Source organism: Narcine bancroftii, chromosome 3 (genome assembly GCF_036971445.1).
Source record: "Narcine bancroftii isolate sNarBan1 chromosome 3, sNarBan1.hap1, whole genome shotgun sequence".
Lineage (NCBI taxonomy): Eukaryota > Metazoa > Chordata > Chondrichthyes > Torpediniformes > Narcinidae > Narcine > Narcine bancroftii.
Window position 1 is genome coordinate 72,914,094 of NC_091471.1, and position 17,597 is coordinate 72,931,690.

General features: G+C 38.7%; 1 protein-coding gene and 1 long non-coding RNA gene across 5 annotated transcripts in view; one reads left to right on the forward strand and one right to left on the reverse strand.

Annotated features, from left to right (window-relative positions):
- Nucleotides 1-17,597, forward strand: part of LOC138757253 (protein unc-13 homolog B-like) — a 615,971-nt gene that overhangs the window by 348,865 nt on the left and 249,509 nt on the right. For all 4 annotated transcript variants that reach the window (XM_069924286.1, XM_069924287.1, XM_069924289.1 and 1 more), the window contains 2 exons: nt 9,505-9,822; nt 17,465-17,555. In XM_069924286.1, the coding sequence (XP_069780387.1) occupies nt 9,505-9,822; nt 17,465-17,555 (409 nt within the window). The remainder of the gene's footprint in view (nt 1-9,504; nt 9,823-17,464; nt 17,556-17,597) is intronic.
- LOC138757255 (uncharacterized) overlaps nt 1-17,597 on the reverse strand; it is a 701,670-nt gene that overhangs the window by 291,241 nt on the left and 392,832 nt on the right. The window lies entirely within an intron of this gene.

Genomic DNA, 17,597 nt, shown 5'->3' on the forward strand with positions numbered 1-17,597 from the left:
AGGCAGCTTCTCATCCAGGATGACACTATCACAATCAATTAAGCTGTAAGGATTGGGAAGAAAACATTATGATTAGGTCTCAATGACACCAACAACTCTTTCATTCTGCTTCCTAAACACTCAGGTGGTCTAGATATCAGGATATTTGTATAATTACCTCAACCTTTTGAAAGTACTGTACAGTGTGAGCAAAAATGCCAATGTTCACTTTCATGTATTTTTCAAACAAAGGCATAAACACTGCTTCTGTAACAGCAGTGCTCCTGCTGCTGTGGACACACTGATGGAAATCTCAGCGCTCCCCCGCACGGTCCAACCTCCCAATCCGACTGCCGTCAGCTCTGTACAGGCTTTAAATGGCCTGTAGTTTATTTTAAAATCCCACGACCACGAGGTCTCGACCCAAATGCTGGTACCTATGATCAGCAGCGGCCACAAGGGAGTTGTAGACTCCAGGGAAGCAGAGGACTGGTGCAAGGCACTAGTAATGGTTGAGAAGGAGAAGGAGAAGCAGAGGAGATGACCCTATGGGAGGGTGACCCTGGTAGCAGACTAGTGAGCAGCTCTGAGGCTGAAGAACACACAGGCAGTGGGCTGTTGGTGACTTGAGGCGAGGAACCATGCAGGCTGCTAGAGACTGTGGTCAAGGGACTCGTAGCAGGCTTGAGACTGGCTGAAGGAGTACCAGGTATTGGAACCTGGATGCAAGCGGGTGCCAAAGGCACTGAAGGTATGCATCTGGAGCTCAGGTTGCTGATGGTTCAGACTGAAGGCAGTGTGGCTGTGGACGTTGCACGAGTGCTAGATGTGAATCCATGGACAGTGATGGGGGGGAATGGCTTTCTTTTGCTTCTCATAATTTTAAATACCTCTATCAAATCTCACTCATTCTTCTACCCTCCAGGGAATAAAGTCCTAACCTGTTAAACCTTTCCTTGGAACTGATTTCCTGAAGTCCGATCAACATCCTAGTGAATTTTCTCTTTCAATCTTACTGATATCTTCGCTATCGTTAGGTGATCACAACTGCGCACAAGACTCCAATTTTGGCTTCACCGTAAACTCCACACTTTGAAACTCAGTACTTTGATATATGAAGGCCAATATGACAAAAACTCTCTTTACAACTCTATCCACCTGTGACAGCACTTTCCCAGTTCCCTCTGTTCTACCGCACTCCTCAATGCCCGACCGTTCACCGTCTTTTCATGGTTTGTCCTTCAAAACACAACACCTCACAGTTGTTCATGTTAAATTCCATCTGCTGTTTATTCCAGCTGGTCCAGATCCCTCTGCAAGCTTTGAAAACCTCACCACATTGTTGTCCAGATTGTGGATCTAGATGACAAGCTACACTGGTCCCAGCACCGATCCCTGCAGTACACCACTAGTCACAGGCCTCCAGTCTGAGAAGCTATTGTCCACGGCCACTCACTGGCTTCTCCCACACAGCCAATGTTTTTGAATATTTTAATATGAGATTTCACATCCAAAGTACAGAGTACCTATGGATAGATGTTAAAATTCTCAAATACACTACACTTAAAATCACCAATGTCTGAAGAGGGCACACAAAATTAGTGAACCGGTGCGGACTCGAAAGGCCAACATGGCCTTTTTCCGCTCCGTAAATGGTTATATGGTTATATGATTGAAGGGCCACTGTGCAATTTTTGCTATTGGCGAATCTTTGCTTTACAGTAGATTCAAGGAAGTTTCATGTAATATCACATTTTCTGTTTAATAATGTGACAATAAAGTAATCTTGAATCTTTTCACCAGAAATCGTCTGAGCTATAGACCAAGTGCCTTTATGATACCTTGTGGTATGTATTGGATATACAGGCTTTTTCCTTTGGTTTGTTCAGCAAAGAAAGGTGATGTTATAGGTTTTGTTAAGCTATGTTCCCGTTATTTTAAGATGGCTGGTTATAGGATCATGGATGCCAGGCTCTCAAGTTTCTTATTAAATGCTGGCAACATAATCTGTAAGGAACGGATATCATGAAAGTCTGTAGGGTAAAAGAAATCATGCAATTACCACCATTTTCTGCAAATTAAATTTAGGAACCATTCTCAACACTTTGACTTGAAATGAATGGAACCTTGACGTTATAAAATAAAGCATAAACTTTACCAATCCAGTGCCCCAGAGGTGCAAGATTTGGAAGCAGATTTTATGCAGATTTAGATGCAGATTTCTACCAGAGAGTGTTCTTCTTGGGCAGTCAGTTGGATTGAAGATGATTTGCTTCATCTCTTGATTTTTGGGTTATAGCATGACTAATGAAACCAATGGAGGAACTGCAGACTCTTCCACAGTTGGACAGTGAGGGCAAGTGTGTTGGGTATTTGTATTCCACATATAGGATTTCTGTGTATGCACATTGCATGGCCTTGGTTCTCAGTATCAGCCTCATTGGTTTTTCTCACCCTTAAAGCAGTCGTGGACCGGACGTACCAAGAATTAGAGCAGTTGCACTTTTTCAAGGAATCTTTAAAAACACATCTGAATCTTTTTCTCTGTTTGTCTTGTCATCTTCTCCTACACAAGCTATGGGAGCTCAGAAGAGAGTATGTTTCAGGAGTCTCATTGGGCTGATAAGGAAATTATGTAACCTGCCCAATATAGTCACCTGAAGTTACTAGGGCCCCAGTGTTGGAGACCTTTGCCTGAAAGAGGACACTGACAATTGGCTCACAATCCTTCAGTGAATTTGATGGATTTTTTAAAGAAAAAACTGCTGATATTTTCCAATGCCTTGAGATGCCTCTTGTAGATAATCCAGAATGGCATGGATAAGCTGAGAGGTAGTTCCTGAAATAAGAGAAAGTAGTCCTTATTTCCCATATTCTCACCGTAAACCTTTATTTTTGAAGGGTAAAATGGCGCAGCATGGGCAGGTTGGTGGATGTTAAGTTTTGTCTTGCTGGTGTTGGGTGTAAGGCTTCTGTGCACAAATTGATGTCTTGGTACTTGACTCGTGAATGTGCACAAACAAAATCATAGTCTGCAGACTGTAGCTTGACCACTGAGCTTTGGGTGACCTTTGTTCTGGAGTACAGTTGAATAATATCCCATTAGTTCTGATGAGTAGTAATACTCCAGAATTTGGTGTATCTTGAGGGTAAAGTGCAACATTCTGGTGAGAGTGAATGGAAAAATATTAGGGCAATGATGTAGCCTGTATGAACTGGTCTTCGTGGCACTTAATTCTGTTGCAGATCTGTTAGTTAGTATTATGGCTTGTATACTGTTGTGGAGAGATTGGGAATAAATTTCTGGAGGCAGCTGAATATGAGAATAGTTTTCCATAGTTCCTCAAATGGTGGCATTAAAGGTTTCAGTGCTGCTCCCTGCATTTTCTAGGAATTGACATGTGGAGAAGATCATGCTCACTTTCCATTTGGATGGATGGAATCCACACTGTGATTCAGGCAGCATCACTTCATTTGAGGAGGATCGTAGTGATGACTTTCCCTGTGGCAAAGATTGAAGATGGTTGCAAGTATGGACTTGCTCGAGAGAACAGTACACTTAGCATAATGTATTGCCACAGTACATCATATTAACAAGAAGAGCCCATGGTAGAACAGGAAAAATATTAGCATGGGTAGAACATTGGCTGATAGGCATGAAGCAGGGAATCAGAATATAGGGATCATATTCTAGTGGTGTTCCACAGGGGTTGGTGTTGGGGCCACTTTTTTATGTTGTATATTAATGATTTAGGTGATGGAATGAATGGCTTTGTGGCCAAGTTTGCAGATGATACTAAGGTAGGTGGAGGAGCAGGTAGCTTTGTGGAAATGGGGTGGTTGCAGAAGGACTTAGATTAGGAAAATGGGCAGAGAAGTGGCAAATAAAATGCAGCATCAGGAAGTGTACAGACATCTACTTCGGTAGAAAAAAATCAATGACCAGACTTGTCTAAATGTGGAAAAAATTGAAATTTCCCATATGCAAATTACCCACAAGGAGTCCTTGTGCAGGCTGGTGAAGAAGACAAATGCAATGCTGGCATTTATTTCAAGAGGAATAGAATATAATAGCTTGGATGTGATGTTGAGACTTTGTAAGGCACTGGTGAGACCTTACTTGGAGTATTGTGATAAGTTTTGGGCTCCTCATTTAAGAAAAGATGTGCTGATGTTGGAGAAGGTTCAGAGGAGGTTCATAATGGTGATTCAGGCAATGAAAGGGTTATCATATTAGGACCGTTTCGCAGCTCTTGGCCTGTGCTCGTTGGAATTTAAGAAAAAGAGAGGGCATTTTATTGAAATGTTTTGAATATTGAAAGGCATGGACAGAGTAGATGTAGAAAAATTGTTTTCCATGGTGGGAGAGTCTAGGACAATGGGCACAACTTCAGGATTGAAGAATGTCTGTTTAGAACAGAGATGGGGAGGAATTTCTTAAGCTGGAGAGTGGTAAATCTGTGGAATTTGTTATCATATGCGGTTGTGCTGGCCAAGTTATTGGGTGTATTTAAGGCAGAGATTGATAGGTTCTTGATTAGCTAGGTTATGAGAATGAGGCTGGGCAGTGGGGATGAGTGGGAGAATGAATCCACTCATGATTAAATGTCAGGACAGACTTGATGGGCTGAATAGCCTATTTCTGCTCCTATGTTTTATGATCTTTTGATTTTATTTGATGTGCATCAATCAGGGCTGATTGGTTGTCATGTACATGATGTTGAAGTTTAGTGGTCAGATTTTTTATTTTCTTTCTCTCCCTGCCTTATATTACTTAAAATCTGATGTTTTTGTGCATTTTCTTCACCATTATTCTAACATTGATGGTCTTCCGTGAACATTTTTATTACCGTCTATACTCATGTAATAGTTGATCCCCGTGTAATTATTGACCCCCCCCCCCCCCCCCCCCACCACCTTTTATGGCCCCAAAATTGTGTTTTTTCATCTGTCCCATGTAAAAGTTGATTGCCAATGTTTGGCCCTAACTGCCCACCCAACCAAGGTTTGATCCCCTGGCCACAGAGTCTATTCTCATCCCTGGCCACCTGCCCATCCAAGCTCCCAATGTCCTGAATGCAGACTTACCGCCTGATCTTGGCCATCTGAGCTCCTGACGCCTTGAATAACATAGGTACATTCTGTGGACAAAAGTAGTGTCTGTGTAAAAGTCAATCCCCAAGATTTGACCTGAAAAATTGGTCCCCAAAAACTTGACTATTGCACGAGTATATATGGAATTTGTGGGCACATTATAAATACTTCTAAAGTTGCTTTTAGAAATTCACTCTACATAGAAAATGGCTGAGCCAGTTTCCACCTTATATTGGAAATCTTTTCTTCAAATGCTCTTCAATAATGTTTTTTTAATTCATAAGATAAAATTTGCCTTTATTTGCCTTTATTTGACTCATAAATTTTTACTGTTTTAATTTTTAACTTAATTTTAACAAAATAGCACAGTAGAAGGCCCTTCTAGACCACAAAATCCATGCCATCCAATCACACCCAATTAATTTAACAACCCCAAATGTTTTTGAAGGGTGGTAGGAAACTGGAGCACCTGAGGAAATCCCACACTGGTCATATGGAGAACATTCAAACTCCTACAGACAGCACCAGATTGGAACCTGGATTGCTGGCGCTATAATAGCATTGTGCTAACCACTATATGAACCCTGTTATACAGCCACATTTACAGAACTTTACCATTCATTACACACTTGCCTTGTGCATTCTTTTTTGTATTCCCCCGCCAGCACCCATTTAGTTACATTCTTTAAAACTCAATGGTAGAAATTAATCATCAGTTGTTTAAGCTACACGTAAAACTATTTATGAAAATATTCAAGTCAGTAGAACTGAATTTTGAAAGCTCTCTAAGAACACTTGGTAGCTATTGTTTTTTTTCTGTGTTTTGAGCAAGGACTCAGAATATCTGTCCACTTTTATTATTTTGCAACTTATTCTTTTAATCTTCTTTGGTTTTTTGCATATTGCACTGTACCTACTTAAATAAAAGTTCTTTAGCTTCTCCAGCACATAAAACATTCATGATTACAACTCGATCCTGCAACACAGGTTTCTGTGCGGGGGAAATAACTGAGCCAGTTTATTGTCAGTTGCATTTAAAATAAAATAATGACACTGTTTTAAGAAAGAGCAGTGGAGTTAATTTTTGTGATCTAGCCAATACTGATTCATCAATGTGTGTTGCAAAAACAAATCAACTGGTAGTTATCATACTGACTATGAATAAAATCTACATTATTTTCTGTGAAATATTTTCTGACATCCAAAAATGTTTATGAATAACTCTACATAAGTATGTATTTTTTTAAGCAGTTATCTCGGTAACTATGCTTGATATAATTGATTTAAAATCCCATTTAACAACTTTTTTGCAAAATATTGTGGGTAGCATGGTTAGCCTAACGATTAGTGCAACACTATCACATCACTGGTGACCCGGGTTCGAATCCAACGTTGTCTGCAACGAGTTTGTACGTTTTCCCCATGTCTGTGTGGACTTCCTCCAGGTGCCCCAGTTTCCTCCCAATCTCCAAAATGTACATGGTTGTCGGTTCATTTGGATGTAATTGAGTAGCACAAATTTAAATGGCTGGAATTGACTTCTACCATGTTGTAAATAAAATTTTAAAAATATTAAAATTTAAACATTTACATTGCATATTCAGTGATAGCCAAAATCTCACCCTTTGCATTGAAATAAATTTCCCTTTGAATCAGAATTTATAATTCGGCATCTGGTACTCATCAAAACCAGATATCTTGTCATAAAATAAAAACTAGAAGTCTTTCTTTTGAGCACACTGCCAAATATTTTTAAGTTTTTTAGGAAAAGTTTAATTTTCTTTGACATTAATTGCTGTTCCTTTTTTAAAACCTGAAAATACATGAAATGTATTAGGAAATTATGATGATAATTTTATGACAGAAACTTCATTTTGTCTGTGGGTTATCAAGTTGTCCCAATTTTCCAGTGATATCTGGAACACAATCAGATACAGTAGAAATTAAGAATTGCAATTGCACCTGTTTTATAGGTATAACAGGCGTGAATAAATTGCTCAGATAACTTACTTTCAATAGTCAAGTGAACAAAGTCAATGTTTGATTGCATCATGATATGAGAAGTTTTTGAGAACATTTTGAATACCTGAGCTCTTAATATTACCTTCCTAATGCCATTTATTTTCAGTTAGAGATCATGATTTTATTTATGATTTCACACAACTAAACTTTTTTTAGGAAACCTGTGATTTTCTAGATTATAGTATCTTACAAAATGTATATTATAGTTGCTTGTGGAAGGTCTTAGTTTTTGTTTGCTTCATGTAAAGTTGACTACGCAGGAGTATTGTCTCGTCTGCTATGCATAGTGATCCTGCTGCTTCCGGTAATGTGTGTAGTTCTTTGGTATGTGTTGTTGTATTTAGCAAAATGTACTGACAAAAGAAACTATAACACAAAGATATGTGTGCATGTAATGCAAAACAGATAGCACAATTTAATATTCAAATTTTAAATAAACAAATAATGGGATAAAGATTAGAATAACTGCAGATGATGAAAATAAGAGACAAAATGGAAAATTCTAGAAATACTCCCCAGGTCAGGCAGCATCTGTGAACAAAGAAACATACGCCATTTCACACTGGCACCTTGTCCTAGTAAGTAACAGCCAATATACAGGTTAAGGGTCCAATGTGAACACTCCTTAATTGCCATGCAGGTGTCAAATCACACTGGGGATGGACTGCCTAGGTAGGTAGTTTCACCCTAGAATCATCAGACACTTGTGTGCCGATTAACCCAGTGTGAAAGGGACATGGACTATCCAGGGACAAAGTAGTGACACGTGGATGAGATTTTTGCATGAACGCAAGAACATGAAGGAAGCAAAGGATTAAAAAGAATGTATAAACTTTGTATTCAGTTTACTAAATCCTGATCAATGTATTATGATCTTGTATTTAAACAAAATTAATCATTATAACATAATTAAGTCTATGTACAGCAAAGTATAAAACAATTTATAAAGGACCATGGAAGCGTGGTAGCAGCCATAAAGCACATAGCCGCACAATTTATAAATACAGTGGGAAAGTCGGGATTGAAATACACACATCAAGCGATGCCAGACCTGCCCTCCCAGAATTCCATGCGGCAGAGAAAGGATTATATGCATGGAGGGGTTTCTCCGGCACATGGAATTCTGGGAGGGCAGGTCCCCCATCACTTGATATGTGTATTTCATTCCAAGCTTTCCCACAGTATTTATAAATTGTGTGGCTATGTGTTTTATACCACTTTCCCATGGTCCTTTATAAATTTATAAATGCTTATAGGTCGGCACAGCAACAGGGCTCATTCTGTGCTGTAAATAATGTTGGTGGTGAGTGTGAAAGGACACAGAGCACCGGTTAACAGTGGTCCAGTGTACGGCAAAAACACTTTCTTTAACTGGTTCATTGAATGGCTAATTTACAGGTTAGCCAGTGTGAAAAGGGCTATAGTTTTGCTTAGCTGGGAAAATATAGAAAGTAGCATGTTTCAACTTGGAGAGACGATGGGGGTGGGGGGGGATGGAGAGAACAACTGGAGATAGGGCAGACCAAAAGAAGATATGACACGGATTAGCATTGACAAGAACAGTGTGAATGATTGAGAAGGGCGGTTAACCTGACTGGAGATGGTTATCCTGACTGGAGAAGGAAGCCTATCTGTCCAGAAATCCATGTATCAAAATAATCATTAAAAGATATGAGCCATGATTTTCCTGTCAGTGGTGAAGGGATATCACCTGCCACCACTAATTTTGGCGCAAAGATTAAAGTTCTATAGATTCCCCCTTTTCAATTTAGTTTGCAATTGGTTGGAAACTTTAGAGATGCAGATCTCCAGATATAAGCTGCACGTCCCCAGTAGAGTATATAGGGACATAAATATGTTGATAAGTAGTATCTGAAACCTAAATGTAAGTGAAATAAAATTGATTTGTATTATTTTTTAAAAAATTTTTGAATTTAGTAATGTATTCTCAGAGAATATTGATTTGCATGTGACAAATTTTAATTTTCTAATCAGTAGTTATTTTGCAGTAATCATGAAATATTGAGCCGTTTAAATATAATTCAAGATTTTAAATTTTGTTAAATAATTTTTACAGTGAAGATTATGTAAAGAGTTCACATTCAGATCAAATCACTGACAATGTTTTGATCATTATAAGTATTCCAACAAGTGAAGAACTAGTGAAATAACCCCACCTTCAGAAAAGTTAGCAGGGATTTCTACTAGAACTGCCTACATCCTTAGAATAAATTTTAAAACATTAATTGCATTAATGAATACTGTTCCAACTGTCCCAGCGTAGCCTAAAGAGGAGTGAGTTTATCTCTTATATAAGAAAATATACTGCTATCTGTTGTGCCTTATGCATGCATGTGTGGCTGCGATTAATCTGAATTAGTTGTTGAATTAATTGTCCGTGCTCTATAGCCCCACAGGGAGTAGCAGATATGGTTCATCAGGAAACCTCAGCCAAGGCAGTTCTCAACTTAGTGAACTTGATCATGATGCTGAAAATATCCATGAGTCTGGAATGAACGACAGACGAGATCAAGAGTCATATCATTCTCATCACAGCTCAGTGGCACAAGAATGGTACAACGAAGCTGATAAGCGAACAGGATATTTGAATGAAAACAGGATAGATGAACATTATGAAAATTCCAGAAAAGTGAATGAAGCTGCACTTGATATTCCCCTCCCTGGTAACTCCCTTCATCTGGAGATGATTACAAAACCACATGATAAGTGAGTACTCCATTCTTTAGTAGGTATAGTTTCTTAATTTCAGTTGGATTATACAAAGTGGAAACTTTTCTTGAAATCAGTAGAAATGTCCTATTTGTGATATGGCTACTGATATGCTTCATAATTTACAATGCTCTTTCAATTTAGTGAATTCTCAAGGTAATTATTATCCAGAAAGCTACTGCTTTAATCTTGTGGAGAAGCTTTTGGGTTGGAACGTTATTAAAAAAATATATCATTATTTTTACTTGCTTTATAAACAAATAATTTCTCAGTCATAGCAAATCAACTGTTGAATGATTCTTTTTGTTTAAGTTCAAGTTTATTATTATCTGACTGTACATAAACAACCGAAAGAAACGGCGTCTCTCCAGACCATGGCGCACACACAAAAACACACGGTACCCAGCACGCAATAATCACTTAAACAATCGAAACAAACTTATTGCCAGTTGGATAGCTGAATCCAGAGCGGAGCCACATTTCTGTAATTACCGTTTATTACTAGAGTACAGCAGCCCTTTGTTTCCCTCGTGTTCAGAAGCAGCGGCAGGTAAATATTTAAGTGCTTGCTTGGTTAGAACACCATTGAACTTTACCATGGTCTGTGGCATTGGAAGCTCATTTACTTGAAGCCTGAATTGGATTTATTTCTTTACTGACCTGCTACCTGTTTTTACGTCTAACTTTAATCCTCTTGATTTTGCTGATATTGTACAGTTTTAATTGTTTTATTCTTTTTTCCTCAGCAGTAACTTGGCTAAAATTGTTAAATTTTAAGCTATCACCTTTCCAAGTTTGATGAAATACTTCAATATTATACATTAAAATGCTTAGTTAAAAGGAGTTCCAGTCTGAAACCAATAGCAACAAAAAGTGCCAGATCTGTGAAGAATTTCAGAAAAACAAATATAAAGAACAAGTGCAGAAGTAGCATGGCAAAATCATGGCTGACTTCTGCTCCAACTTGACTTTTCCAATCAATTTTCATACCCCACGTTTTTCCTGGATTACTTTGTGATTACTTTATGTACTGTCTGCTGAGAAGGTGAAGTTCAGGGTTTCAAAACATTTTGAGTTGGGGGAGCGGAGGGAATCCTCCTCGATATCTGACCATTATTTGTAAACAATCATCTCTATTCTCTGGCCAAGGAGAACAAAATTGAGAACAATTTGCTACTCAATACCTAGAAGACAAAAGAGATAATTGTGGATTTTAGACAGGCAGGAAGCAGTAACAGAGCTTCAAATTCCTAGGGGTTCCATATCACTGATGATCTCACTTAGTGTTGATCAAAAAGGCACAACAACATCTTCATTTTTTGAGATGTATGAGGAAGTTACACCTCCACCCTAGAATACTACTGGATTTCTAAAGATGTACTATTGAGAGTGTGCTGCCATACAGTATTTCAGTGTGGTACAGGAATTGTTCTGCACAGATAGTAAGGCTCTCCAGTGGGTAGTGAAAACTGCCCAACGGATTATTGGAATGCAATTGCCTACCATCAAATCTATCTATAGGGGACGATGTTTGGACAGAATGAGGAATATCATTAAAGACGCAACACACTCTCACCATGAACTATTTACTCTCCTATCATCGGGCAGATGTTATAGGAGCTTTCGCTTAAGAACTACCAGACTTAAAAAGAGCACTATTAATATTATTATTATTTTTATTATTATTAATCTATTTTCCTTACAGCTTGTCTGTCATCAGGAAATTGAGCAAGTAGCAGAACTTGAGTATAATTCCCAATCTGTCCTGATAGACAATATCAAATGCTTTAGTGCAGTCAAAAGAGTTCTGCACAGTAGTTAGTGCTACACCCTGCAGTTTTCCTGGAATTCATATGTGGTAACTATCATTTGTATTATTACCACTGAATGGATATAATCCACAATGCAATGGTATAAACTGTGACGCTGCCGCAAAACACCAAATTTCATGACTTGTTCATGACAATAAATTCTAATTCTGTTTCTGATTCTGAGCTTTTTTCATGAAGCCATGATAATGTTAAATACCAATTCATGGCACTTATATTTCAGAATTAGCAATCTTTTTAAAATAATTTATTTTAGAATATTGCAGTCCTATTGTGTGTTTTTTTATTGTATGCATTTATTGTATTGTATTCTATTTTATATTCCGGTCGAAGTTAATCACATTTTATTGGCTGGTATACCAGCATAATGACAATAAAATGTATCACATCACATCAATTTCAGCATTGACTCTGTCAAATCCATTCAGAATTTATTTAATTTAAACTGCAGGGAATATGGGTGAATGTGGTTGATCATTCTGCAGAAGGTAGCTCTGTCCTCCCAGAAATTAACCCAATAAATCTTTGTTGTTTACTTTCAAGGCAATTGCATAATTTCTGAGTTAAGTACGGGTAGATCAAATCTTTCTCAAATTTTCCACACATATTGAAAAATTTCTTTTCTGTGATAATCCACTGCACTGAATGTAAACATATCATATGACTTCCTAATTGCTTGCTTTATTTGAAATCTAATATTTTTGCCAAGAAATTGAATTGCAGAGCAGTGTTTGTTTTCAATATATCACATCCCGATTCAATGTAACCCAGAGTAGATCATGCTCGTTCTCATTGCTGAATGACATCATACCCGTTTGAAAGTTGAGTTTAGTGCTTCCAGTTGAGATCAACACAACCCCACCCTGCGATCCAACACTACACTATGCACACTGTAACAATGCCTTGCCATCCTGGTGTAACAATTTTCTGCCACTTAAGTCACATTCTCAAAAACTTTGTTACATTTCCCAAAACATTTACCTTTTACAAAACCTTATTGATTCTGCCTAATCACTTTCTGAAATGGGTAATCCACATTTACGTACTAGCATTTTGCCAACAACTGTTCTCTCCAATGCAGTCTCCAATCAGAATCATTGGTGATTCCAGTTATTCTCTTCCCCCAGCAAAAGGCTGAGTACCGAACAAAATACCATTGCATCTGATTGCATAACTGCAGTCCAATAATAATATGCTGATCTGACATTGAGTGAACCTGTAAAACAATAACGTTTCTGGAGCAGATGATTTACCTGCTGAAGCTCTAAACTTGTCGAAGAGAAACTTAATAAACTAATTAGTAAACTCATCTCCAGAAGGAGGAGGTCATGCCAGGGGATCTGATTGATCACCTCATCACGATAATTTCTAAGAGGAGATATGAGGGGTTTCCCTGCTTTCTGTGATAAGCCAAATTAACACCTTCTTGATCACTTCTTCCGAATGGCTGTTCCCTGCATTGCATTGTGGATTATATCCATTCAGTGGTAATAATACAAATGATAGTTACCACATATGAATTCCAGGAAAACTGCAGGGTGTAGCACTAACTACTGTGCAGAACTCTTTTGACTGCACTAAAGCATTTGATAGTGTCTATCAGGACAGATTGGGAATTATACTCAAGTTCTGCTACTTGCTCAATTTCCTGATGACAGTCAAGCTGTGATTAATGCATCTTTAATGGTTTCTCTCAGCTTGTGCCACACAACTTCTTTCATTGTCTCCTGCTCTCCACCCTCTCACAGACATTCCCTCTGTCCTCTCTGTGTCTTCCCCTTAACTGCAACTTAAAACATGTTTGGTGTTGACCAGAACATCAGTGCTAACTTTTTAGTTGTTGGAGCTCATCAAAAAATGGCAACAAGGAGGTGCCGGAACTACCCTATAACCATGAGATGCCAGAGCTGCCCCCTGAAGTGCCGAAACAGTGCTCTGGTGAGCTCAGGCAGCACTGCACCCCTGGTATTCACTGGTTTCTTTGTCCTGATGAAAAGTAATTGACTTGAATTTCTCACTATACAGATGCTGCCTGACCTGCTAAGCATTTTCTCATCCTTATGCCACACAACATTATCTGTGCAATATTGTTTGAGGTATTTTGAAGAAGTGCTATTTTTATGAAGTAATACATGTAGTGTGCAACACAAACAAATAACTGGAGTATGGAGTGATGTCAGAATCAAATTCACAATTTAAGGGTTATCACTTTATGACAAAAAAAAAATCAATAAGTTGAATGGAGTTTCACTAATTTCATTTGTCCTAATTCATTCCCAGATAACCTCTGGTTCTCTATTATGGTGTACCATCAGACTTGCTGTTCTGATATAAAGATGTATAATGATGATGGATTTACTCTCGTTCCTTCAATTCTGATATACAAAATTGCCTCCTGCTGTAAAGCTGAACAGAGTTTAAAAAAGACATAATTGTGGCTCATTGTGCCACTGCCGTTCAATAAATATTTTGTTTGATTTTTCCTCTGTTTTGCACCACCACGTTCAGGAACAGCTGCTGTCTTTCCATCATCAGACTCCTCAATGGCAAACTCATTTAATGACCCTTTCTTGATTTTCTTTGTTCTCTCTCTATTGCACAGTCCATTTGTTTACAGATCTTTTTTATGCTTTACGCTGTGTGCAGTTTATTTTTTGCTCTACCAATTAATGTTAATTCTGCCGCGCCCATTGGGAAAAGGATCTCACGGTTGTATGTGGTGTCATGTTGTACTCTGACAATAAATCTGAAATCTGTGGATAGAAGTCTTATCTGTCCGAAAACTGTAGAAGATTCAGTTGCCCATTCCTAACCATTTCCTGAGTAATTTACTTTCTATATTGTGAAAAGTGCCATTTTCACAATATAGTATACACTATTCTTGAATTTATACATCTCACATACTGCTTACCTGAAGACTTGGATTCCTTAGCAGCATTTTGAATTGAGCTTACATTTATAATGTGCATGGTTTCTGGGCATAATATAATCCATACAGTGATGTGAAGGAGTCAGAAATAAAGAACATTGGAAATTAAACAGGCATGCTGAAAACTCTCAATTTCTTCATAAGCCAATTTCAAAATTCATATTTATTGTCGGAGTGCATGCATGACATCACATACAACCCTGAGCTTCTTTTCCTGCATGCCAGACAGAATTTCTACTTATCACTTCAGAAATTGTACTGAAGAAAAGATATATATGCAAGAGAGAGAAATGTAAGCAATGGAAGAAATGTAAACAAACAGACTGTGCAATACAGAAAAAATATATATTCAGTAATAAATAATGTGAAAAGTAAGAGTCCTTAAATGAGTTTGTTGTTTAGGAGTCTGATGGTGGAAGGGTCCTGAATGAATCTTGTGGCACCTATACCTCTTTCCTGATGGCAGCAGTGAGACCAGAGCGTGTCCTGGGTGGTGTTGATCCTTGATGATTGCTGCTGCTAACTGACGGAGGAGAGTTTTGCCTGTGATGTACTGGGCTGTGTCCACTACCCTTTCCACTTAGAGGTATTGGTGCTCCCATACCAGGCCGTGATGCAGCCAGTCATCACACTTCCCACTGCACAACAGTAGAAGTTTGCCAAAGTTTCCAATGTCATACAGAACCTCCAAGAACTCCTAATGAAATAGAGGTGCTGATGTGCTTTCATCTCGATGACATTAGTGGCACGGTCGGCGTAGGGGTCAGCACAATGTAGTTACAGCGCCAGTGATCAGGATTGGGGTTCAAATTGCATGCTGTCTCTAAGGAGTTTGTACGTTCTCTGCATGACTGTTTGGGTTTTCCCCAGTTGCTGTGGTTTCTCCCACCATTCAAAACGTATCAGAGGTTGTAATTGAGCCGCATGGGCTTGAGGGCTGAAATGACCTGTTACCACGCTGTATGTTTAAATTCATTAAAAATCATAATTTAATTTTAAAATTTTAAATTTAGACTGTGGTCCTTCTGTTAGGAAGTCCAGGATCCAATTACAGAGAAGGACAGCTTCTCCATCAGCCTCCAGGGAATAATCGTATTAAATGCTGAGCTGAAGTCAATAAATAGGAGCCTGGCATATGAGGCATCATTCTCCAGGAGGGCCAGGACGGAATGAAGCGACAAGGCTAGAGCATCATCTATGGATCAATTTCTTATATAGGCAAATTGAAATAGGTCTAACATCTCTAGAACGTGTGCTTTGATGCATTCCATCACCAGACACTTGAAGCATTTCCGATTGGTGGAGGTCATTGCCACAGGGCGGTAATCATTGAGGCCGGTTATTGTCACCTACTTGGATGCCGGAATTATGGTGGCTGTCTTGATCTCAGTGAGAATGATGGACTGCTGCAGTGAGGTTTTGAAGATGTCTGTGAAGATGTCAATTGGTCTGCTCAGTCCTTCAGTACCCGACCAGGTATGTTGTTTGGTCCTGTCACCTTATGTGAGTTTACCTTGGATAGGGTTCTCCTCATCTCCTCTGCGGCTATGCAGGGGGCCCATTCATCAGGAGTACAGCAAGCTTTCTTTGGCATCATCCTGTTCTTCTCATCAAACCGTGCACAGAAAAGGTTCAGTCTGTCCGGAAGGGAGGCGTCATTGTCCTTAACTTGCAAGGCTGACTTGTGATCTGTTAAGGTCTTGTTCTCTTGCCACAGGTACTTCATGTCGCCAGTGTTTCACAGCTGTCTGAGGAGCACAGTGCATAGAGATGAGGTGTAAAATCTTGCGATTTTGTGTGAGAATAACAACCTGAGTCTCAACATGGATAAGACAAAACAGATGATTGTGGACTTCAGGAGGACAAGGAATGACAGCAGTAATGGAGAGAGTCAAGAGAACCAAGTTCCTCAAAGACTACTTAACAAATGACCTACCCTGGACTCACAACATCTCCTCACTTGTCAGGAATGCATAACAGCAATTGCACTTTCTGAGAAAACTGAGGCGGGCAAAGCTACTGACCACCATCCTGCCATATAGGAGTTCTGTTCAGAGCATCACAGGGTGTATGGGTGGTGTAGAGCATTGGATCGGAAGTCAATCCACAAAACCATAAGTGTACCAAAGAGGATCACTGGGGCCTCTTTTCTCCACATCAAAGTGATCTACTAGAATCGTTATCTGAAGAAGGCTCACAAAATCATTAAGGACCCCTTCCACCCTGCGCACAGCAAATTCTAGCTACTACTGTCAGCAAAGAGATACAGGAGCATCTGAGGCAAAACCACCAGGCTAAGAAACAATTTCTTCCCTCAGGCAGTGAGACTGCTTAACGACTGAATGAACTGCTCAAACTAACCCTCCGAGACTCCACTATTTAGGAAACAATATTTATTTAATTATTTTCTATGCATATATTTACTGGATATGTATCATTTATCTGAATGCCTGTAATGTCTGGTTGTGTGTTTGCATATTTTTGTACCAAGGATCAGAAAACACCGTTTTGTTAGATTTTATTTGTACATTCAGATTATAATAAACTTGAGCTGTACTTGTCTATGTGACAATGAGCTCCCATTACTCATTGTGTCTTACTTTAACCATTGATTGAAACAACTTGATCATCAAAGCAGATTAATTGGCCAATTATCTTATTGCTGTTGGTTCGTATGTTAACTTATACATTTCCTTACACTTAACAATGACCATGTCTCAAAAATAATAGATGCAAAGCTATAGCAGTCCGTACTGAAAATAGGCTTGATAACTAAGTGGCATTTTTTCTTTCTGCATTTTATGATTTTTGCTTAACATTTGTTAAGACTACCTTAAAAATGTTATGTAATATAAATTCATCTATTTAATTTGTTTTTCAGTTACAATGATGAAAATAGCATTCCTGCGTTTCATCCTGCTCGAGCTCTTTGGATTAGAGCCATTAACAAAGTCCGAATGCAGATCCAAAAGGTAGGACAACCTGTTGAGTTATTCTCACTGTTCCTGTTTCCA